Genomic DNA, 26205 nt, shown 5'->3' on the forward strand with positions numbered 1-26205 from the left:
AGTTGGTTCACACATTAAGCGGCCAGCTGTCCAGGGATCAGATAGCAGTTTTGGAGGAAAACGGCACATAGACAAATAGCATATGGGACTTTGAGTTGAAGTGTTCTTTCTGTTAGGCTGCTATTGCATTCATAAGATTTGAGCTTGGAAATAGTTACTTTCAGGATCCTCAGAATTCCCCCGAAAGGTTTGTCGTATTGCACTCCAAATGGAACAACTTGAAATTCTCCAAGAAGAGTCTGAAGGAGAAAGAAGTGCACAATTCGGAGAGCAAAGCCTGTGAAGGAAAAGAAGAATTGTCTCGGGATCTGAAAGGATCGTCTTTGTGTTTGATAAAAAGCCCGACACATTTGGCTGGTCCTAAGTCTTTCTTTCTGGGATTGTACAGAACCCGTGTGGAAATATATGGCATCCGATTACATCAATGCATGGAGATGTTTGTACATTGGGCGTAACACCCATGTATGCATTTTAAATCAAAGCAACAGAAATGTCTCCGAAGCCAACTTGGTGCCAAAATGAAAGAAAGGAAGGTGAATCAAGGCGGATGGTTTTCTCCCTCCTCTTGAAAGTAGATGTTATCAAAAACAGAGATAACATTCAAGGGCACATAGATAGAGCTGGCTAGAGGGCAAGAGACCCTTGGAATACTCAGTTTCTGCATTCATCTAAAAAAGTTTGAAGATTTTGAGATTGTTGCATTTTTAAGCTTATAAACTCAGAAAGATTTTTTGCAATAATGGAAGTTGGTTTGTTCTTCATCTAGCTTTGTAAGGCCCAAAGGTATTAATTGTAGGATAATCTGCCTCTTTTTTCAGAGAGTTCAGCTGGCGATTCCTGTTGATGCTTTTGTATTGCCCCCAAATCTGAAGTATTTCTAGAATGGAATTACTCCAAGAAATTGCATCTTGAGATGTGTCTGCTTTTCCTTCATAGAGTCTGTAGAAATAATGCACTTTCTTCTTCTTCTTAGGTAATTCCTCATAGCTCAAAAATGATGGTCCACTCTCCAAGTGTAGTGTCTTGGTGGTGGGTCCATAGGTGGCTGTGGAGCCTTATTCTTGATCCACATGTTCTCTCACAGCGAGGACATTGGTTTCCAGGTGGAAGGCGGTCCCGGTCAGGGTTGGCTTGATGCACATTCCTCTTGGTATGTTTCTCCCTTTCACCCTCCATTTGTGCCTCTTCAGATTCTGCAGCACTGCTGATCACAACTGACCTCCAGTTAGGGTGTTCAAGGGCCAGGGCTTCCCAGTTCTCGGTGTCGATGCCACAGTTTTTAAGGTTGGCTTTAAGCCCATCTTTCAATCTCTTTTCCTGTCCACCAACGTTACGTTTCCCATTCTTGAGTTGGGAGTATAGTAACTGCTTTGGGAGACAGTGATCGGGCACCGGACAATGTGGCCAGTCCAGCGGAGTTGATGCTGTAGGAGCATCGCTTCAATGCTGGTAGTCTTTGCTTCTTCTTCCAGCATGCTGACATTTGTTTGCCTGTCTTCCCAAGGATTTTTCGGAGGTAATGCTGATGGAATCATTCCCGGAACTGAGTGTGATATTTGTAGACAGTCCATGTTTCTCAGTTGTATAGGAGGGTTGGGAGGACAATAGCTTTATGAACAAGCATCTTGGTCTCCCTATGGATGTCCCTGTCCTCAAACACTCCCTGCTTCATTCAGAAAAATGCTGCATTCGCAGAGCTCAGGTGGTGTTTTATTTCACTGTTGATGTTGACTTTTGTCGCAAGGTGGCTGCCAAGGGAGCAGAAATGGTGAACATTTTCTAATATTACTCCACTAAGCTGTATTTCCGCCATTACAGAGGGATTGGTTGGTGACTATTAGAGGAGCACTTTGGTTTTCTCAATGTTCAATGAGAGGCTAAGCTTCTCATATGCTTCTGCAAAGGTGTTTAGAATGGCTTGTAGGTGTTCTTTTGAATCTGCACAGGTGACGTTGTCATCAGCATATTGGAGTTCTATAAAATTTTGTTATGACCTTGGTTTTGGCTTTCAGTTTGCTGAGGTTAAATAGCTTGCAACCTGTCCAACAGATGATTTCCACTCCGGTGGGACGCTTCCCATGAACAAGATGAAGTATCATAGCGATGAAAATGGAGAATAAGGTTGGGGCAATAATATATCCCTGTTTGACACCTGAATGCACCTTAAATGGGTCACTTTGGGAACCATTGCTGTCCAAGACTGTTGCCATCATATCATCGTGGAGGAGCTGCAGGATGTTCACAAATTTGTCACTTAATGCACTTGAACTGTTACGGCTTACTACTGGGAGTTGCAGTTTAGTGAGGCATCAACACTCTTTGGCAGAGAAGACTGAGCGACTTTGTAAAGCTACAACTCGCAGGGCATCAAACATTAATTCTCCAGTGAAAATGCAACCAAGGAAAAAGCAAGATCAAACTTGTCTTGTGCCTTTTCTTTGCAAGAGCTAGGGAGTTGTTTGCTAGTAATTTGCTGAACAAAACGCCTCCTTTGTCAGACATTTCACTTCTAACCTGAGGGAGAAAACTCTTCACTTATTTACAAGCTCTTGACCCTATTGCTTCTTGGTCCAGATGGCATTCCAGGAGGCTTAGCAGATGCTAAAAGTTGTCACTGGGAGCCTGCAGACGGCTTTCGAAGCCTCCTCTGTGGGCCTCCGTAATTAAATCCGAACCTCCCCACCGGGAATTGGAAGCTACCTGAAATGACTTCTTGCTCTACGGCGGTTGGCTTCGGAAAGAGAACTGCGGGGGAGTGTCAATGTGGTTTGATTCCGGCATTTCTTTGCAGGCAGTAAGAAGGGGAGAATCGAAATGCACCGCCTTGGGGAGGAAAGGGCATTTGGAAGCCTGTGGAAATGTAGTGCCAGTGGAAGTGCAGAGATAATAAATTCAGAAATTATAATAAAAATCAGTAGGGCTGGCAACCTGGCTGGTTTCAAATTGGACCTGGCTGAATCCATGCCAGCTGACCTGCTGTTCACTGCTCTGGTTCATTTTATTTGACTTAAGCAAAGCCTCCTTGTTAGGAAAATAATGTGAACTATCAATGGGTGTAGAAAATTGACAGCATCACAGAATCATAGTGTTTGAAGAGGCCATCTAGTCCAACCCCCTTTTGCCATGCAGGAGAAGCACAATCAAAGCCCTCCTGACAGATAGCCATCCAGCTTCTGTTTCAAAGCCTCCAAAGATTAGAGAGCTAGGCCAAAACAAAATGAATTTTTCAGACGATAGGATCAGAATCCAAAAAGACAGTAACAGATTAGAGAACTGATTGGCCAAAACTGAATGAATTTCAACAAGGACAAATGTAAGATACTACTGTTAGGCAGAAAAAAATGAAATGTAAAGATACAGGATGGTTGATGCCTGGCTCAACAAAAGTCCATGTGGGAAAGGTCTTGAGTCTTCATGAACAAGTTGAACATGAACCATTAGTGTGATACAGCAGCTAAAAAAGCCAATGGGGTTTTGGGATGCTTTAAAAGGAATCTAGTGTCCAGATCAGGGGTCCTCAAACTTTTTAAACAGAGGGCCTGGTCAGTCCCTCAAACTGTTGGAGGGCCGGATTATAATTTGAAAAAAATATGAATGCATTCCTATGCACACTGCACATATTTTATTTGTAGTGCAAATAACACTTTAAAACAATACAATAATTAAAATGAAGAACAATTTTAACAAATATAACCTTATTAGTATTTATTTATTTATTTACAACATTTGTATCCTGCCCATATCAACCAGAAGGCAACTCAGGGAGGCGTATAAGTCCGCAAACTAAAAAAATATATGATTTTGTCATTTAGGAGTTGTAGTTGTTAGGATTTATAGTTCATCTACAATCAAAGAGCATTCTGAACTCCACCAAGGATGGAATTGAACCAAACTTGGCACACAGGACTCCCATGACCAACAGAAAACACTAGAAGAGTTTGGTGGGCATTGACCTTGAGTTTGGGAGTTGTAGTTCACCTACATCCCAAGAGCACTGTGGACTCAAACAGTGATGGATCTGGACCAAACTTGGCACGAATATTCCATATGCCCAAATATGAACACAGATGGAGTTTGGGAGAAATAGACCTTGACATTTGGGAGTTATAGTTACTGGGATTTATAGTTCATAGGTGGAGTCTCCTTTTCTGTAATTTGAACCCATAGTTTATAGTTGAGGACCCCTGGTCCAGATCAAGGGAAGGCATGGTGCTCCTCTGTTCTGCTTTCCTAAGACCTCACTTGGAATACTGTGTCCAATTCTGGGCACCACAGTTCAAAAGAGATATTGGCTCTAAGCTGGAAAGTGTCTGGAGGGTGGTGACTAAAATGACCAAAGGCCTTCAGAACTGACCATGATCCCCTCCGAGGAGCATCTTAAAGAACTGGGTCTGTTTAGCCTGCAGAAGAGAAGGTTGAGAAGAGACTGAGAGCCATGTATAAATATGTGAAAGGATCCCATAAGAAAGAGGAAGCATGCTTGTTTTCTGCTGCCCTCGAAACTAGGACTCAATGGAGCAATGGGTTCAAATTACAGAAAAGGAGATTCCACCTGAACTTCCTTCTCTCCACCTGAAAGGAGAGAAGGAAGGAAGGAAGGAAGGAAGGAAGGAAGGAAGGAAGGAAAGAAAGAGAAGGAAGGAAGGAAGGAAGGAAGGAGAGAAGGAGGGAGAAAAGGAGGGAAAGAAGAAGGGAAAGAAGGAGGAAAAGAGAGAAAAAAGGAAATAAAGAAGGGTAGAGAAGTTCCTGACCGCAGGAGCTGTCCAACAGTTGATCTCTCTACTGATGAGTGTAGTGGAAGCTCCTTCCTTGAACATTTTTAAACAGAGGCTGAATGGCCATCTGTTAGGGATACTTTGATTGTACTTTTCCTGCATGACAAGAGGTTGGACTGGATGGCCCATGTGGTCTCTTCCAACTCTATTATTCTATGATTCTAAAAAATAGGACCACCAGACAGAGAATGTAAAGCCCTTAAATTAGGTGATGTAGAGAGTATATAGTTCATGGTTTTTGATGTTTGGAATGTAGTGATATATTTTCTTTTTCTTTTTTCTAAAAAAAAAGATTTTTTAATCTTGTTTGTATGTATTTGTTACCAAAAAAGTGAGCCACATTGAAAGACATTAGCATCCAGGAAAAGATGAGAAGCTCTAACTTTACAGAGAGTCAAGCTGCAAAGGGTAGTTTTGGATCCAAAGCTTTTCACATATATGGGATGAAAAACCTGGGCCCATAACCCTTTGTAGATCAAGTAAACTCTGATTCTCTAGATATTTGATCCACAGCAACTCTCATTCCCTGCTAGCCAGCATTAAAACGAGAAGGGCATCTTCTCCTATTACTGAACATTACTATATTTTCCAGTGAGACACTTTGTTTCATGATATGTCCAAAGTACGGTAGCCTAAGCTGAGTCATTTTGACCCAGCATGATTTACAGTAGTTTTAGACCCAGTTATTTACCTTTTTTGGCCATGTGTACTCTCTATAGGACCCTTGTCCAGCCAATGAGCTAACTGGGTCCAGTTTTTTCATTGTCCAGCTTTTACGATTATAAATACAAAATGGATATATTATGATATGCATTATCATGGTATTTCACATGTTTAACTTTCAGAATTGGCCTCAGGAAGATGTGATTCCCATCTCTCTGTGGCCCGAAGACAGGCAACTTACTCATTCTACCAATCTTTTTGGGCTAGAGCATCCATAAGCCTCTGAAAGGGATATTTCCTAGGTTTTACTGCAAAAATGTAGGAAGAGTGGATAGAAGAAGAACATGATGCCATTCCAGTCTCAATGTCAGCATTCTGTTGGGGCAGTTTCGCAACTGAAGTCAACATTTACCTATATAGTCATCATACACTTAATTATTTTGGAGAATCTATCTATGTATAGGAAATTAAAAGAAGGCACTGGAGATATGTTGCATTTGCCAATCATGAAACATCAGTCATGAAACCATATTGGAAAATTAGCCCAGTACAAACTATTTACGTTGAACCTTTCGCCTTACATTTCAGATGGTTAATGCTATTAGAAGAAAGTGCCCGTTTGTCACTGATAGGGTCAGAATGTATTGGTAATGCTTAATCTGCTTTTCCTTGTGATTCATAAGAGCTTAATAACTCTGCAGCTTATATTTTCCCCCTTAATTCAGAATACTGTACTCTTCTTTTGACATTGATTCATAGCAGCTAAAGTGGTGTCAAACTGCATTCATTCTGTGCTTGTACTTTCTTTAGTGTTGTGAGCTGCTTTGAGTCTCATTTGAGAGAAGAAAACTGGTATTATTATTATTATTATTATTATTATTATTAGATGAACCCTGCAATATTTAGGTATTGTATAAACAAAGCAACAACAACAACAATATATGAACCCTGCAAGACTTTAGCTGTAGCATAAACAAGATAGTAACAATAATAGATGAACTCTGCAAAATTTTCTATGTAGTATAAACAAGAGAACATTAATAATAATACTAATTTTTAATAATAATAATAATAATAATAATAATAATAGATGAACCCTAAAGATTTTAGCTGTAGCATAACCAAGACAATGGCAACAACAACAATAACAATACTATTATTGTTATTATTGTTGTTGCCATTGTCTTGGTTATGCTACAGCTAACTTTATGCAAGACTTTAGCTGTAGCATAACAAAGACAATGATGATGATGGTGATGATGAAGATGAAGATGAATGGACCCTGCAAGACTTTAACCAAGACTAATAATAATAATAATAATACCCACACTAACAGATGAGACCTGCAAGACTTTAGTAACATAACCAAGACGATGACGATGATGATGAAGAAGATGGATTGACCTTGCAAGTCTTTTACCAAGACAATAATAATAATAATAATAATAATAATAATAATAACCACAATAACAGATGAGATCTGCAAGACTTTAGTGTAGCATAACCAAGACAATGATGATGGATGGACCCTGCAAAACTTTAATCAAGGCAGCAACAACAGCAACAACAACAATAATCCCAATAACAGATGAGCCCTGCAAGACTTTAGCTGTAGCATAACCAAGACAACAACAACAACAACAACAACAACAACAACAACAACAAGGGTGATGGATAGACCCAGCAAGACTTTAGCTGTTATTTAGATAATAATAATAATAATAATAATAATAATAATAGATGAGCCCTGCAAGACTTTAGCTGTAGCATAACCAGGATAATAGAGTAATAATAATAGTAATAATAGACAAGACAGAGGTATTCCTGGTCAGTTGAAAGGCTGAACAAGGTGTAAGGTTACAGCCTGTGCTGGATGGGGTTACACTTCCCCTGAAGGCACAGGTTCGCAGTTTGGAAGTGATCCTGGACTCATTGCTGAGCCCCTGGTCTCAGCGGTGGCCAGGGGAGCTTTTGCACAATTAAAACTTGTGTTCCAGCTGCGCCCGTATCTTGGGAAGTCTGACTTGGCCACGGTGGCCCACGCTCTGGTTACATTCCGTATAGATTACTGCAACGCGCTCTAGGTGGGGTTGCCTTTGAAAACTGCTCAGAAGCTACAATTGGTCCAATGGGCAGCAGCCAGGCTGCTCACCGGAGCGGCGTACAGGGAGCATACCACCCTCCTGTTGCGTCAGCTCCACTGGCTGCCAATCTGCTACCGAGCACAATTCAGAGTGCTGGCTTTAGCCTATAAAGCCCTAAGCAGTTCTGGCCCAGCCTACCTGTCCAAACGTACTAGCCCCTATAAACCATCACAGAGATTGAGATTGACAGGGGAGACCCTGCTCTCGGTCCCACCTTCTTCACAAGCACGATTGGTGAGGACAAGAGACAGGGCCTTCGCAGTGGTGGCCCCTCAGTTGTGAACTCCCTCTCTAGCGATATCAGGACAGCCCCCTCCCTATGTTTAGAGTGTCAGAACCTGGCTCTGGGAGCAGGCATTTGAAAAACAGAGTGGTGCAGGAATGTAAGTATGGAATATGTGCAATTTGACTATGGATTGGCCTTTAGACTATGACACTGGATGATGTAATTCATTGAAATGTATTTTTTATACCTATGTTTTAATATTTTAACTGATGTGATATGTTTTAAGGCACCGTGGAGATGTGATGATAAGCCGCCTTGAGTCCCCCACGGGGTAGAGTAGTGTTTCTCAACTGTCTTAATGAGCTAACCCCTTAATACAGTTCCTCATGTATTTTTGTTGTGACTTCATAACTCTAATTTTGTGACTGTTATGAATTATATATCTGATATGCAGGATGTACATCATTTTCATTCACTGGACCAAATTTGGCACAAATACCCGATACACCCAAATTAGAATACTGGTGGGGTTGGGGGGAAAGTTATTGATTTTGTCATTGGGGAGTTGAAGTTGCTGGGATTTATAGTTCACCTACATCAAAGTGCATTCTGAACTCCACCAACGATGGAATTCCAATCACCAACAGAAAATACTGAAAGGGTTTGGTGGGCATTGACCTTAAGTTTTGGAGTAGTAATTCATCTACATCCAGAGAGCACTGTAGACTCTGATGGATCTGGACCAAACTTGGCACGAATACTCAATATGCCCAAATGTGAACACGGGTGGAGTTTGGGGAAAATAAATCTTGACATTTGGGAGTTGTAGTTGCTGGGATTTATAGTACATCTACAATCACAGAAGGAGGAGGGCTTTTGGTGGAAGGATTCGCTGTCTGTTTTCAAAAAGGAAGAGAAGGACAGGCTAAGAGATCTTCAACCTTCTCTGCCAAAGGAGTTCCAATGTTTTCAGAGATATGTGTTTTCAGATGGTCTTTGGCGACCCCTCTGAAAACCCCCTCGCGACCCCCCCCCAGGGGACCCGACCCCCAGGTTGAGAAACGCTGGGGTAGAGAAAGTGGGATATAAATAAGCCAAATAAATAAATAGATGTACCCTGCAAGACTTTAGCTGTAGCATAACCAAGACAACAATTATGATTTTTCTTTGGTCGTGTCAGGAGTGACTTGAGAAACTGCAAGTTGCTTCTGGTGTGAGAGAATTAGCTGTCTGCAAGGATGTTGCCCAGGGGGCGCCCGGTTGATTTGATGTTTTTATCATCCTTGTGGGAGGCTTCTCTCATGTCCCCACATGAGGAGCTGGAGTTGATAGAGGGAGCTCATCTGCCTCTCCCCGGATTCGAACCTGCGACCTGTCGGTCTTCAGTCCTGCCGGCACAGGGGTTTAACCCACTGCGCCACCATCAACAATTATGATGATGATGGACTCTGCGAGATTTTAACCAAGACAATGATAATAATAATAACCACAATAACAGATGTCCCCTGCAAAACTTTAGCTGTAGCATAACGAAGACAACAACAACAACGATGATGGATGGATGGACCCTGCAAGACTTTAGCTGTTATTTAGATGATGATGATGATGATGATGATGATGATGATAGATGAACCTTGCAAGGCTTTAGCTGTAGCATAACCAGGATAATAGAGCAATAATAATAGTAATAATAGATTAACCCTGCAAGGCTTTAGCTGTAGCATACACAAGACTTCATTGTCAGATGCAGTTCTGGCCAATCTTTCTCCCGCTCTTCCACCTGCCTCTTACTTTTTATCATGTCTGATATTGTCATTAAGTTGAATATATACATCAGTCTTTCTGATGGATCAATGTCATCGGCTTTGTTGCTACAAGCCAGGTTTTTATTCTTAGGATTTTGTGGAGGGGAGAAGAAAACCTCACCTTTGAAATAAACAATGGATAATAGATGAGAGGCAAAATATTGGAGGTGGAAGATGGATGAAGAGAGGCAACGTCGTGGTGTCACAGGCTGTTGGCTTTGTGTTTGCTGTTGACCGCTGGCATGGCTCATAAAAATTAAAGCACTGTTCCTTGGAAAGGAGAGATTGTGTCAACGGTTCAACAATTTTGGCTCAGTTTGGTGCATCAAGGCATTAAACCCATTTGTATCTCAGCGAAGGAGTGAACTAAGAAACAGAACATGAAATATGAATAGCCGTCTAAAATTTTCAATGGGATACAAAGCCAAGGACTGGAGCTAGTTCCAACACCAGAACGTCTTATCTGTGAAATAGACAAAAAGAAATGTTTAATAAGGTTGAGAGTGTGCAGAGCATATTTCTCACCTTTTTGCAATTATAGTCTCTCCTGCAAATGTAAGATTAGGTGTCATAGTATTCATATCAACCAGGATGAGATAGTTTGGACTGGCTATTAACACGTCTTGAATGTGTAAGGAGTTTGACAACGCTTAAAAATAACTTCCTTTCCCTTTGACAAGTAATGGAATGGGATCACACCCGTACATGTCTGAGGATGCATCCACACTGTAGAATTAATGCAGTTTGACGCCGCCAATTGTTGCCTTTGTAAAACTGCTTGGAGTCTTCTTTGGGAAGAGAAGGGCGGGATACAAGTGTGATAAATAAAAAATAATTGTTTGTTTTTTGGGTGTTACAACTCCCAAATTTCAAGGTCAATTGCCCCCAAACCCTACCAGTATTCAATTTTGCCATGTTGGGTCTGTGTGCGAAGTTTGGTCTAGATCCATTGTTGTTTGGGTTCACAATGCTCTCTAGATGTAGGTGAACTACAACTCTCAAATTTCAAGGTCAGTTGTCCTCAAACCCTGCTGGTATTCAAAGTTGGCTATGTTGGGTCAGCGTGCTTAAGTTTGGTCCAGATCCATCATCAGTTGGGTTCACCAATGATTAACCTGGATGAGATTGAACTATAATTCCCAAAATTCAAGGTCAGTTCCCTCCAAACCCTGCCAGCATTCAAAGTTGGCCACGTTGGGTCTGGGTGCCAAATTTGGTCAAAATCCATTGTTGGTGGGAGTCACAGGGCTCTCTAAATGTGGCGTGAACTATAGCTCCCAGGATCCAAGTCAGTTGTCCTCAAACCCTGCTGGTATTCAAAGTTGGCTATGTTGGGTCAGCGTGCTTAAGTTTGGTCCAGATCCATCGTCAGTTGGGTTCACCAATGATTAACCTGGATGGGATTGAACTATAATTCCCAAAATTCAAGGTCAGTTCCCTCCAAACCCTGCCAGCATTCAAAGTTGGCCACGTTGGGTCTGGGTGCCAAATTTGGTCAAAATCCATTGTTGGTGGGAGTCACAGGGCTCTCTAAATGTGGCGTGAACTATAGCTCCCAGGATCCAAGGTCAATTCTCTCCAAACCCTGCCAGTATTCACAGTTGGCTATGTTGGTATTGTGTGGCAAGTTTGGTCCAGATCCATTGTCATTTGGGTTCACAGTGCTCTCTGGATGGGAGTGAACTATAACTCCCTAAATTCAATGTCAATTTCCTCCAAATTCTGCCAGTATTCAAAGTTGACCATGTTGGGTTTGTGTAGCAAGTTTGGTCCACCTCCATTGTCATTTGGGTTCACAGTGCTCTCTAGATGTAGGTGAACCAAAACCCCCAAATTTCAAGGTCAAGTTTTTAAAGTTGGCCATGGTGGGTCTGGGTTCCAGGTTTCGTTGAGATCAATTGCTGGTTGGGTTCAGAATACTCTCTGGATGTGGGTGAACCATAACTCCTGAAAACCAGGATTCATTCCCTGGGAGGGTCTGTTTGCCAAGTTTGGTACGGATCCATTGTTGGTGGGAGTCACAGGGCTCCCTGGAAGAGGAGGCCATCTTGGAAAATACATACATTGCATGCAAAGATACATACATAGATATGATATAGTGTCTCTCTCTCTGTGCATGTGTGTGTGTGTATATGTATATATATATATATATATATATATATATATATATATATATATGATAGATAGATAGATAGATAGATAGATAGTGAACAAAAATGTTTCCTTTGCTTTCTTGTGGTTGGCTGTAGACAAATTAAACTTGATGCACAAAATTATTTAAAATATTATATAAAGTTAGCTCCAGACATTATGTATTTGGAACATAAATGATGTCTTGTTTAGGCTTGGGTCCCATCTCTGTGACATCTCACAATGTACATGGAGGTATTCCAAAATACATTAAAAATCCCAAATACAGCATATTTTTGATCCTGAGGCATTTCAGAGAAGGGATGCCCAACCTATGTTTCCTTACTGCTTTCGTTTCTGAACCCATAACTTTCCATAAAGTTTTGTTGAACCATCTTTCTTTCTTTGTAGGACCGTGCGCCACTTTGAGCCTCTGTTAAGAGAAGCAGCATACAGTATAATAATAATAATAATAATAATAATAATAATAATTGTTATTATCATTATTATTATTATTATTATTATAAGAGAGGAATCCCAGACATTTGGACCTAATATGCATGTGTACTATGTTTTATATACATGTAAATAATAATAATAATAATAATAATGTATTTGCCTCTTTTCAGCTCCTGAAGAACATCTAAACAGTGACGGCTTCCTTTTGTCAATGAAGCCTCTCAATGTGACTGATTCTTAGCTCCAAAAGGAATTATAGCGCATTCAGGTGAGATGGTAATTAATAATCATAATCATAATGATCTGATTCGAAGCATGAGATCAGGCCTTTGGGAACGCTGATTTGGACCACAACTCCCAGTATCCCCAGTGGCTCGGAGAGCTGATCCCAGTCTTGAGTGTTACTTATTTTGTCCTAATATGTTTCTCTTTTCTGTTAAGCAACAGCGATGATGTTCTGTCTGCTTCTGTGGTGGAACCTCAAAGTCCTGGCGCTTTCTCTGCTACTAAAGGCCACCACCTCCTTGAACCCGGACGACCCAAATGTCTGCAGCCATTGGGAAAGGTAAGGCTTGGCTACTTTCTTCTGGTTTTGGTGTAAAATATGCCGACCGACTCCCACTTCTATGCCAATCAGGCCCCATCTACATTGCAATACAAACTCGTTTCTGAATCCAGATAATCTGCTTTTGAACTGCATGATATGGCAGTGTAGGCTCATCTCATCCAGTCCAAAGCAGATAATCTGGATTGGGAAACTGGGTTACATGGCAGTGTAGATTCAGCCTCAGTGAACAACACCCTCTGGGAAGTTAAGAATAAGAGCTGAAAGCCATGTAAACAAACCAACAACACGGTGCTATAAACCACGCAGAAGAAGCAGCAAACCATAGCAGGGAAAAAAAATAAATGGATACAGCGGTATCACATATAAATAGCACATCTAAACACACAGAGAGTAAAGGAAAGCCCTATCTACATTGTAATGCAGATTGAAGTGGATTATATGGCGACGTAGACTCATTGCACTTCTATTTGCATTACGAAAGTAAACACTTACCATATAATGCAGTTCAAACTGTATTATATAGCAGTGTAGATGGGGCTGAAGTCTAGGGGTGCTTCTACCTGGTAGAATTAATACAGTTTCACTCTTGTAGCTCAAAACTGTCAAATTGTGGGGGTTGTCGTTTCGCAAGATCTTTTTGCCTCCTCTTCCACAGAGACAACATGGCCAACTCTGAAAACAGGTGTGGTTTGGGAGTGATTGACCTTGGGATCTGGGAGTTATAGTTCACCCGTATTCAGAGAACACTGAAGCCAGCTCTTGATGGATCTGGACCAAACTTGTCACACAGCCCCAACATTGCCAACTTAGAATACTAAGTTAGTGTTTGGGGGTGATTTACCTTGGAATCCGGGAGTTGTCGTTCACCCACATCCACAGAACACTGAACCCAACCGACAACGGATCTGGACCAAACTTGGCACACAGATGCAATGTGGCCAACTTTGAATACTGGCAGGGTTTGGGGATATTTGACTTATGATTTTGGGAATTGTACTTCACCCACATCCTTATGCGTTTCCTAATGGATGCATTCATAAAAAAACAAAAACAAAGATTGAGTTTATCTAATAGCATTACAAATTACCTAACTTGGGCATCGCTGGGTACCTAAGCTAGATACACACACACACATATACACACACGTATATATGGAGGCCCCGGTGGCACAGTAGTTAAATCACTGAGCTGCTGAACTTGCTGACTGAAAGGGTGCTGGTTCAAATCCAGGGAGTGGGGCGAGCTCCCACTGTTAGGCCCAGCTCCTGCCACCCTAGCAGTTCGAAAACATGCAAATATGAGTAGATCAATAGGTACCACTTCTGCAGGAAGGTAATGACACTTCATGCAGTCATGCTGGCCACATGACCTTGGAGGCGTCTATGGACAACAACTGGACTTAATGTCAGGGGAAAAGCTTTACTCTCTCTCTCTCTCTCTCTCTCTCTCTCTCTCTATATATATATATATATATATATATATATATATGCTGGAGTTACACTGAAAAATGTATCTGTTTCAACTTACATACAAATTCAACTTAAGAACAAACCTACAGAACCAATCTTGTTTGTAATTTGGGGACTGCCTGTATTTCTTTTGCTATTGGGGCATGTTTAGGTCCCAGCCAATGTAATGTATCAAAATTAAAATGACCCCATATGGTTTGTTGGCAAAGGTTGGATCTACACTGCCATATAACCCAGTTCAAAGCTGAAAATCTGGATTCAGAAATTGGATTATATAACAGTGTAGATGTTGCCAAAGAAATGATGCATTCAACATCCTCTTAGCATAGATACAGACCTTACACCTGAAAGCAATTGGTTTTTTTAAAAAGTCAGTGCACAAAGGTTTCAAACATGTTGAACCTGATGATAAGTGAATATGGAGTTATATTATAATCTGCCTTCATGCCCAACTGAGCGTGACTCGTCTTAAGCAACAGGTAGCTCTTCCAGGTATCCTGAAGTTCATTATAGTTGGATTTATTAGGGTTCTAAAAAAGGATCTTGATCACTCGCAACACAAAGCTTTCTAAAATAAATGCGGGGTGGGGGGAAAAAAAGCAGCCGCAACTGGTATTGTTTTCAGCTCGGTGGCAAAGCCGAGTCCATTTCAAGCCCAGCAATCTGATATTGATTTTGTGTGAAGGGAGTCAGCAACCCGGAGACCCAATCAAGGAGAAACAAAAATTAAATATCGGAATTGATTGGCTGCCCTCGCCAAGATGACTGTGATACTTAGAGGGTAATAAATCAAGCCCAAAAGATTGAGTTAGGGGGAGGTCAAGAGGAGCCAACAGGATCATAAAATAGTAATCAAGATGACTGGGGCTGTATGTTAATAAAGACTAGTCCAAATGCATTATGTTTGGACAGCCTTGCCAGGAGGAAACCGTCTTGCAAAGAGCAGGTGCGGAGCGGCGACCGATGGAGATGGCGCTTCTTAAGAAATTTTGTTGGAATTGGAAAGGAATTCTCCAAGGCAGTGAACTTATCCCCAGAATTATTATTATTATTATTATTAGAAACACAACAAGATGAGTCCACAGCAAACAAGATCACTCTGCTGGCTTTTGTATTGGATCACACGTCGGACACTTCCCAAGTGTCTAGGACTGTGTGATGTATTGGCGAATAATGTGTGCAGATCCCAGTACGGTCGCCTTTTGCAGCTGACAGATGGTAATTTTATCAGCGCTGATTGTGTTTAAGTGCAGGCCAAGGTCTTTAGGCACTGCACCCAGTGTGCCGATCACCACTGGGACCACCTTGGCTGGCTTGTGCCAAAGTCTTTGCAGTTTGATCTTCAAATCCTTGTATCGTGTCAGCTTTTCCAGTTGTTTCTCCTCAATCCTACTATCGCCTGGGATTGCAACATTGACAATCCATACTTGGTTTTTTAAAATGATGTTGAGGTTAGGAGTATTATGCTCCAAAGGTCTGTCAGTCTATTATTATTATTATTATTATTATTATTATTATTATTATTATTATGGCTGCTGCTGCTGTTATTGTTACCATGTTGTCAACATCTCCCTTCAATTGTGGTGCCCAGAATTGGACACAGTATTCCAGATGTGGTCTGACCAAGGCAGAATAGAGGGGTAACATGACTTTCCTGATTCAGGCCAAAATCCCATTTTTTTTGCCATCACATGACATTGTTGGCTCATGTTTAACTTGTTTTCCATGAGGACTTCAAGATCTTTTCCCCACGTACTGCTCTCAAGTCTAAAAGACTTCTTCCTCTGTTGTTCTTGGAGTGTCTGTTTGGCCAAATTGACCAGAAGTCCTTTGATATGAAGAGAGATTCATGGCAACCTGCCATTGGCCAATAATATATGTGGTCGAGGATACTTCTTTGGAGGCTTGGAAACAAAGGCAGGATGGCCATCTGTCAGGGGTGCTTTGAATGCAATTTTCCTGCTTCTTGGCAGGGAGTTGGACTGGATGGCCCATGAGGTCTCTTCCAACGCTATGATTCTATGATTCTATATATCCATGCCTTTTTGAGATGTTCTGCCCAGTTTCTGCATAGTTACTTGCTATTCCTTTTGTGACCCAGCTGTTTGTAGAATGTGTGTGTATGTATTGTCGAAGGCTTTCATGGCCGGAATCACTGGGTTGTTGTAGGTTTTTCCGGGCTATATGGCCATGTTCTGGAGGCAATTTTTCTCCTGACGTTTCGCCTGCATCTATGGCAAGCATCCTCAGAGGTAGTGAGGTCCTCACTACCTCTGAGGATGCTTGCCATAGATGCAGGCGAAACGTCAGGAGAAAAATTGCCTCCAGAACATGGCCATATAGCCCGGAAAAACCTACAACAACCCAATGTGTGTGTATGTGTGCGTGTGTATGTATGTGTGCGTGTGTGTGTATGTGTGTGTGTATGTGTGTGTGTGTGTGTGATATATATATATATATTGGAGAGGGCTGGGAGACTCTTTTTCGTTCACAATTTATGACTCTCAATTACTGGTTTATATCCTTCTACAAATTACCTCAAATTAAAATGGTTTCTGTATAGAAATGAATGCAATTGGGAGGAGAGAAAAAAACGCCAACCCCCAGAGACCTCCCTCCTTTGTTTTTAATACAAAATAATGCCTTGAGTTTGATGGGTTTCCCCGTCGATTAGGATTCGAGCTCCTTCATCATGGAAATGAAATGCTGGGATCCTACAGTGCTGGGAAGGCTCAACAGCGTTATGTTAATATGTGCTTTTAATTAGCTTTTTGTATACAAGTAAAAAAAAAGTAAGCTGTCTCAGGAGGAAAAATATCTGATAGGATTTTATTTAAGGGCACAGACCTTGTTTCCACCCCCCTGATATTATCGGAAAGCTTCCATCAGTTTGCATTTTCCCTTCTCTCTTTATGAGGACGTTCTCTCCCGCCTTGCTACTCTCAAACTCCTTGCTTCTTCTTCTACTACTACCAAAGCTAGTTGCATATAACAGGAAACCTAATTTGAGGTCTTGGCTCAGATGTTCTCTGCTTAAAAGCTTAAATTAACAGCAAGTCATCTAAAAAAAAATATTGGATTGGTAGATACTTTCGGAAAATTGACATTCATAACCTTTTGGGAAAACCAGTAATCTCCACAGGCTTTTGGAAGCATAACCGTTTTGGCATTCACACTATTTGGAATAATCATAACCTTTTGGAAAGACATGATCTTGTTAGAGACTATAGCCTTTTTAAAGTATTATCTTCCTGAGAAGAGTTATGATTATTCCAAATAGTGTGAGCCAAGACCTCTAAACCTAACCCTAACCCTAACCTTTTCCTTCATGGTAAATATCCACTAGTATTCATGCAAGGGAATTAGGTTTCTCAGCTGTTAGACTGATATACCTAGATATCTCTTTGGACTGTTAGGAAGAAAGATATGCCAATGCACAAAAACATATAGCAGAGTTTCAGAAGTTTTCCCAAAAACATCTCTCCCTTAAAACATCTTGGTTTAATTGATGCTCTCAAGAGAGAAAAATAAGTAGTCTTCATGAAAAGTAACATAGTTGGTTTACTCACAAATTTCATATACCCAGTATAAAACATCCGGGCGTACCCCTGGGCAACATCTTCAGAGCTGGCCAATTCTCTCAGACCAGAAGCAACTTGCAGTTTCTCAAGTCGCTCCTGACATGAAAAACAAAACAAAAACTTACATCTCCTCGTGGCTGGAGGCAGGTTACTACATCATTGAAAACACATAATTATATACACATATTAAAATATATAGCCTTTCTCCAAAAATACATATATTTTAGATATATAAGATCGTCAGGAGCTGCTGTGATTTTATATGCTTTTGATGATGATTAGTACTGTTTTCAGACTTGTATATTATATATTTTAAGTTATATTACAATGCTTTTAATTGAGAGCTGATTTGAATCTTTGTATGAAGAGAAAAAGCAGGATATAAATAAACATAATAATAATACATTAAAATATACAGAACAATGATTCAAATTTAGTGGATAGAAAACAATATGAAGAAGCTTTGAAAGTTTGTGTGGTGTATTCTGGGTATTTTTGGTTGGCACAATAAAGGCGTCATTATTTGGGCCCTTGTGGATATGGTTGTGTTATGTTGTATGGATAATACAGCGATCCCTGGATGCATTTTAGGGATATGCCTGTTTGCAAAATAAACAAATCAATGAATGGGTTGCTGAGAGTTTTCTGGGATGTCTGGCCATGTTCTAGAAGCATTCTCTCCTGACATTACGCCCACATCTATGACAGGCATCCTCGGAGTTTGTGAGTTCTGTTGGAAATCAAGCAAGTGAAGTTCATATATCTGTGGAATGATGTCCTCGGCGGGAGAAATAACTCCTGTCTGTTTGAATCAACTGTGAATGTTAGAATTGGCAACCTTGATTAGCATTGAATGGCCTTCCATTTTTTGCATAGAATCATAGAGTTGGAAGAGACCTCGTGGGCCATCCAGTCCAACCCCATTCTGCCAAGAAGCAGGAAAATCGCATTCAGAGCACCCCCGAGAGATGGTCATCCAGCCTCAAAGAAGGTGCCTCTGCCACATTCTGGGGGCAGAGAGTTCCACTGCTGAACAGCTCTTTCTCACAGTCAGGAAGTTGTTCCTCATATTCAGGTGGAATCTCCTTTCCTGTAGTTTGAAGTAGTTCCATGTCCGAGTCTCCAGGGCAGCAGGAAAGAAACTTGCTCCTTCCTTCCTATGACTTCCCCTGCCATCTTGATCCATGGCCCTCATCATGTCTTCTCTCAGCCTAATAATAATAATAATAATAATAATAATAATACTTTATTTATACCTCACCACCATCTCCCTGAAGGGACTCGTGGTGGCTAACATGAGGCAAAGCCCAAATAATTACAAGAAAGAAAAGTAAAGTACATACAAAACAGACAATAACATCAGATAAAATGCTTAACAATAACATAGTAACGCAATAAAATAATGACATTAACATAATAAAAACAAAGTATAAAATGCGAAAAGAATTGAACAAGGGCAAGCCGGGCCAAATGCAAAAGGTAAAAATTGTTAAACCTGTGGGTGAGATAGATAAAATGCTGTGTTTAGTGGGAGGCTTGAGTGGGATAAACAATGAGATTAATCTCCACTGAGGGATGAGATGAAGTGCATCAGAAAGACAAATTGGTACTGGGATGGGACATGGCATGGGAATTAGTTGTTCATTCCTCAAAAGCACACCAGAAAAGCCAAGTTTTTAAGCTTTTCCTAAGGGCTGCCAGGGTGGGTGCTTGCCTAATCTCCCTGGGGTTCCAGAGCCAAGGGGCCACCACGGAGAAGGCCCTTCTCCCTCATCCTCACAAGCCGTGCTTGTGACAGAGGTGGGAGCGAGAGGAGGGCCTCCCCCAACGATCGAAGGGATCGCACAAGTTCGTAGCCATCTCTTCTGCAAGCTAAACATGCCCAGCTCTTTAAGCCGCTCCTCATAGGACTTGTTCTCCAGACCTTTGGTCCTTTTAGTTGCCCTTTTAGTTCATTTCGGAGTGAGAATTCCTCCAATTCCCAACTGTGTTGAATGTAACACTAATTTAAGATGCTTCTTTACTTATTGGGACTACAACACCCTGAACCTTCCATCCGGCAAGGAGAGAATGCTTCTGGAACATGGCCATACAGCCCGGAAAACTCACAGCAAAACAGTGATTCCTGCCATGAAGGCCTTAGACAACACATTGAATCAATGAATAATCCCCTTAACTTTGGGGAGTGATTTGCAGTCACCCAATGTTCTGGGTTTGAAAACCGGAGAGAGAGAGAAGGTGCTTTTAGAGACTAATGATCCACCTCCTCTGCTTCTTTCCTTGCCTGTTTCTTAGCTATGCCGTGACTGTTCAGGAATCGTACGCGCATCCCTTTGATCAGATCTATTACACAAGATGTACCGATATCCTCAACTGGTTCAAGTGCACTCGACACAGGTAAGTGGCGATCGGGAGAGATTTCAAACCTTTCTCTGTCTTTTCATCTTCTCTATCGTGCTGCCTTTTCATCTGTGTGCCTTGGCCAGACTCTCCAGATGCCGGGGATAAATATAGGCCTCTTCCTGCAAGAAACCCTCCTGCAACATTTAACAGAATTTCGATTTTTTTCAGAAGTAAAGTCTTCCTATTTTCTGAAAACCTGACCAGTTAGGCCTTGTAAATTTGCAGCTAATTTGATATCATGTTTTGAAAAAAAAAACCATGGATCAATCTTTTTGTTGGATCAAACTAATCAATGAAAGATAAGTTTTATCAGAGTCGTGAGCTCCCTCTGTGAGGCCCAGCTTCTGCCAACCTGGCAGTTCAAAAACATGCAAATGTGAGTAGATCAATAGGTATCACTCCAGCGGGAAGGTAACGGCGCTCCATGCAGTCATGCCGGCCACATTACCTTGGAGGTGTCTACAGACAACGCTGGCTCTTCGGCTTAGAAATGGAGATGAGCACAAACCTTCAGAGTTGGACACAACTGGATTTAATGTCAGGGGACTACCTTTACCTTGACCTATAGTATTCTCTGCCCAAAAAATGCTGGTGCCTCATCATACTACAAAACCCATCATGCCATAGCTGAATCCGCAGAGCCTAATAAAATGCCACGCTAGTGCCTGGTGATGAAACCCCCTTGGATTGTATGTGTGCGAATACCCATTATTATCCTTTACGTGTTTATTTGCTATTTATCAATGAGCTCTGTGTCCGGAGATAGATGAGAAAGGCTTTGATATACTCATTTTCTAGCTGTCTCTCTCGCTCACTCATCACTCCGCATGAAACCTGATTAGAGCATTGCGCACAAGTCGAACGAGAGGATTCCACATTTGTATTGATCCTTTTTTAAATATCAGAAACTTTGCACATTTCGAAGTAATTATGGAACATAGCAACCTTGCAGTAACATAACACAAATTGAATTCCAAGTGTAGCGGGCATTGATTTCCAATGTGTGTATGTTTTTTCTTCTTCCCCTGACCGTTTAGAATAAGTTATAAAACGGCTTATCGGAGGGGGCTGAGGACAATGTATCGCCGGCGGTCCCAGTGCTGTCCCGGATATTACGAGAGCGGAGACTTCTGCATCCGTATGTATAGCTGCGGCTTTGTGGGTTATTACTTTTCCTGGAAGAGGCTCACATGGTGGCCTTGCAGTCTGGTTTGCAGATATTTGAATTACAACCTAGGGCATAGTTTGCATTTCTAGAAAGAAAGGAACAACAAGTGATTTGATGTGGGATGTTCCCTTCTTACTGGCCCAAACTTACTTACTTAGGCGTTCTCTCATAGCCCGAAGATGATGGCCCTCCAAGTGTAGTGTCTTGGTGGTTGATATGTAGGTGACTGTGGAGCCCTATTCTTCATCTGCATGTTCTTCCACAGTGAGGGCATTGGTTTCCAAGTGGAAGTGGTCCCAGTCAAGGTTGCCTTGATGCACCTTCCTCTTGGCACCTTTTCCCCTTGCCCTCCATTTGTACCTCTTTGAATTCCACAGCACTGCTGGTTATAGCTGATTTCCAGTTATAGCACTCAAGGGCCAGGGCTTCACAGTTCTTGGTATCTATGTGGTCCTGGTCAGGCTTGGTTTCACATGCCACCTTCTTCTTGGCACATTTCTCCCTTCTGCCCTTCATTTGTGCCTTTTTGAATTTATGCAGCACTGCTGGTCACAGCTGACCTCCAGTTAGAGCACACAAGAACCAGGGCTTCCCAGTTCTCAGTGTCTATGCCACAGTTTTTAAGGTTGGCTTTAAGCCCATATTTAAATCTCTTTTTCTGTCTACCAACATTATGTTTTCTGCTCTTGATTTGGAAGTACTGTATAGTAACTGCTTTGGGATACAGTGATCGGGCATTCAGACAATGTGGCCAGTCCAGTGGAGTTGATGGCATAGGAGCATCGCTTCAGTGCTGGTGGTCTTTGCTTCTTCCAGCACGCTGACATTTATCCACTTGTCTTCCCAAGAGATTTGCAGGATTTTCCAGAGGCAATGCTGATGGAATCATTCCAGGAGTTGAGTGTGACATCTGTAGACAGTCCACGTTTTGCAGGCATATAGCAGGGTTGGAAGGACAATAGTTTTATAAACAAGCACCTTGGTCTCCCTATGGATGTCCCAATCCTCAAACACTCTCTGCTTCATTCAGAAAAATTCCACACTTGCAGAGCTCAGGCGGTGTTGTATTTCAGTGTCAGTGCTGACTTTTGTGGAGAGGTGGCTGCCAAGGGAGCGGAAACAGTCTAAGAATAGTGGGAAGTAGGGAGGCAACTGATGACCTCAATGGCTGCGGATTGCAGAATCTATTCTGAGTTGTACATTCAACTTGTAAAGAGACATCCATGGTGCAGGAAAGGAGATTCCACCTGAACATGAGGAAGAACTTCTTGATTGTTCAACAGTGGAACTCTCTTCCTCAGAGTCTGATTGAAGCTTCTTCTTTAGAGACTTATAAACATAGGCTGGTTGACCATCTGTCAGGGTTGTTTTGATTGTGCTTTTCCTTCATGATGGCAGAATGGGGTTGGACTAGATGACCCTAAGAGTCTCTTCCTACTGTATGATTCTAAGTTACTTATCATTAAAAACTTTACGCAGGAAAAACAATATGGTAACTTATTTCCTGTGTACAAAAAAGAGCAACAATCTAAATAAACAACACAATATTTTGCTCATTTACACAAATAACTTGTGCCCTGTGTCAAAAGGTAACAACATACATACACATAAGTAACTCTGAGCTCATTTACAAAGACAACTTGATTCCAATGTCAAAAAGTAAAAACATACAAATAGAAAAGTAACACTTAGCTCATTTGCACAGATCACTTATTTCCATTGTAAAAAAAGCAACAACATATATGTTCTAAACAAGTGGTTCTCAACCTTCCTGATGCCGAGACCCCTTAATAGAGTTCCTCGTGTTGTGGGGACCCCTAACCATAACATTATTTTCGTTGGTACTTCTTCACTGTCATTTTGCTACTGTCATGAACTGTAATGTAAATATCAATTATTTGGAGGATGTATTTTCATTCACTGGACCAAATTTGGCACAAATATCAAATATGCCCAAATTTGAATACTGGTATGGTTGGGGAGGGGGTTGATTTTGTCATTTGGAATTTGTAGTTGCTGGGATTTATATAGTACACCTACAATCAAACAGCATTCTGAACTCCATCAATGATGGCATTGAACCAAACTTAGCAAACAGAACTCCCATGACCAACAGAAAATACTGGAAGGGTTTGGTGGGCATTGACCTTGGGTTTGGGGTTGGATTTAACCTACATCCAGAGAACACTGTGGACTACAAAAATGATGGATCTGGACCAAACTTGGCATGAATACTCAATATGCCCAAATGTGAACACTGGTGGAGTTTGGGGAAAATAGACCTTGATATTTGGGAGTTGTAGTTTCTGGGATTTATAGTTCACCTACAATCAAAGAACACTCTGAACCCCACCAATGATAGAATTGGGCCCAACTTCCCACACAGGATCTCATGACCAACAGAAAATACTGTGTTTCCTAATGGTCTTTAGTGACCCCTCTGACACCCCCTCATGACCCCCCCAGGGGTCATGACCTCCAGGTTGAGAAATGCTTTGCTAAAATAATGTTTAGTTGTTGGAACAGATAACGTCCCATTGTAAAAAAGCAATAACATACATGCTCTAAAATAATGTTTACTCTTTGCACAGATAACTTGTTTCCATTGTAAAAAAGCAACACCACACACACACCAGATAATGTTTTCTGTGCAAAAACACCCTGAAATACCATTTGAGCTTGTGTATTGGTGGCAGTGACATTGACACATGTCATACAGCAATTTCAGTCTTGCTTCCAAAGATACTGATTCCGTCTTAGTATTTTCAAACTCTGCTTGAAATAATAAGCATGAGATTTGCATCCCAGGGAATTGCAAGAATTGAAAGAGAGAGAGAGAGAAAAGAGAGCATGCCTCCTGTAAATAGCACATTAAAATGTAGTTTGAAAATTGCTTTTCATAGAATTAATAGTTGGTTATGTTGCCACTATTCCCAGGCTTGTTTTGCTGATAAGGAATGATGGATGCTTCGTGGTGGAAACGCTTGGCTTAAATGTAGCAAAGTCGGTCGGACAGCAGTTGCACGCTTGAGTTATGTGGCTAATTATATCGCTAAGTACATGCATACAAGTCATTTTAAATTCTCAGGGTTGCCAACTCCGGTGACTTTGTCTTGGTCACTTTCCGAAGACGTGCTCTTCAAGCTTCTGCACAAACAACACATAGGCCTTCCCTACGATTGGGTTTTGCACCTTGGAAGGGTTTCTGTTTGGGACTAGATTCATTCTGGATGAGGAATTCTTGGAGTTTTAATCCCAAACAAGGAATGGGTCCAACTTTTTAAGTTGCCTTTATTAATCTAGTGATGTGCTACCCCATTAGATAGTTGGTTAAAGTGCTCATTCAAACCCTCACTAATGACCTTATGTGGGTCAGAAGGAAGACAAATGAATCTTGTATTATAGTCTGAAGTTTGTAGCATTCACTCTAAGGACCTCATCTCATGCATTATGGGCTCAGTTTCCATGCACTTTGAGAACAGAGTCCCACAGAGTTCCACATCACATGACATAAGGGCACTTCTGGTGGGAGTCTGTTTCCATAGTGCATGTAAACAAAGCACAGAATGTGTTTTCAGGAGTTGGGTGCTTAAGATGGGGGAAAGACAGGGGGAAAGATGGGGGTAAGAAGAGGGAAAGATGAGGGAAAGGCAGAGAAAGATGCGGGAAAGATGGAAATATGGGGTGGGGGGAGAAGAGGAAAATATGGGGAAAGATGTGGGAAAGAAGAGGGAAAGATGGGGAAAGAATTATTTATTATTTATGTATTTACAGCATTTATATACTGCCTTTCTCGTCCCTGGGGGGACTCAAAGTGTTTGATGAAGGGAGGCCACATCTCACAGAGAGTGTCATGATCATAAGCCAAAATAATGGCAAAATTCAGCGCCTTACATTGGGCATTGATACGATGCCAATACAAACAATTACAATAGTAAAACCATAATTAAACATAAATCATAATTAAAACAATACATCAACAAGCATTAAAACAATGGAGAAAGAAGGGGTAAAATGGGAAAAGACGAGGAAAGGGTGGGAGAAGAAAGAGGGAAAGATGGGGGGAGGGAGAGGAAAAGATGGAAGGAAGAAGAGGGAAAGATGGAGAAAAGACGGGAAAGAAGTGAGAAAGATTAGGGAAAGACAGAGAAAGATGGGGGAAAGAGAGGGAAAGACAAGAGAAAGAAGAGAAAGATGGGGGAAGGTGAAGGAAAGATGGGGGAAAGAAGAGGGAAAGGTGGGGGAAAGACAGGAGAAAGGATGTGGGTGGCCATTCCAGAAAATGGACCTCAATGGTAGAAAACGAAATAAGATGGTTCCCTCCACTCTCCCCCACTTTCCCTCGGCTCGTGGGATGAAGTCCTTGGTCAGAAAGGCTTAGAAGGCACAAAACAGTAACAACAAACTTTCTAAATCCTGACATTGAGATGGCAGGGACAGAATCTGCTGCCGTTTTTGCATTCAGATCCTGTATTGTGCTAACTCAGGACTGAAGCAGGTACAAGTCAATAGCACGAATGCTTGCTTTTTGTCCTGTCAATGGGGCTGGGCAGAGGGCAAGTCCTGTCCTTCTGAGCAGAGCAGAATGACAACAGCAACACACACACTCCAAAGTGGCGGCTCCATTTAAAGGGGAGCCATTGTTCTTAGGCATTCATTCTATTCAGTCCCCCAGTTAATATCATGTCCAAACAGACGGTCTCTTGGGGGCTGTTGTCTCTGCAGGAAGAAGCAGAGGCCCAGATGGCAACCTCCTTGGAGGAGGATGGTGGTTGGTTGGAGAGGGGGCTTCGCTTGACCTTGCAAAGCAAAGC

General features: G+C 41.6%; 1 protein-coding gene across 14 annotated transcripts in view; it reads left to right on the top strand.

The window, feature by feature from the left end:
• Positions 1–26205, top strand: part of MEGF11 (multiple EGF like domains 11) — a 495422-nt gene that overhangs the window by 94815 nt on the left and 374402 nt on the right. For 13 of the 14 annotated variants that reach the window (XM_060755350.2, XM_067471384.1, XM_060755353.2 and 10 more), the window contains exons 2-5: positions 12373–12470; positions 12644–12767; positions 20116–20217; positions 21261–21361. In XM_060755350.2, the coding sequence (XP_060611333.2) occupies positions 12652–12767; positions 20116–20217; positions 21261–21361 (319 nt within the window). In that variant the 5' untranslated portion in view covers positions 12373–12470; positions 12644–12651. The remainder of the gene's footprint in view (positions 1–12372; positions 12471–12643; positions 12768–20115; positions 20218–21260; positions 21362–26205) is intronic. The other variant, XM_060755351.2, reaches the window with a different exon arrangement.

This window comes from Anolis sagrei, chromosome 9 (genome assembly GCF_037176765.1).
Source record: "Anolis sagrei isolate rAnoSag1 chromosome 9, rAnoSag1.mat, whole genome shotgun sequence".
NCBI lineage: Eukaryota > Metazoa > Chordata > Lepidosauria > Squamata > Dactyloidae > Anolis > Anolis sagrei.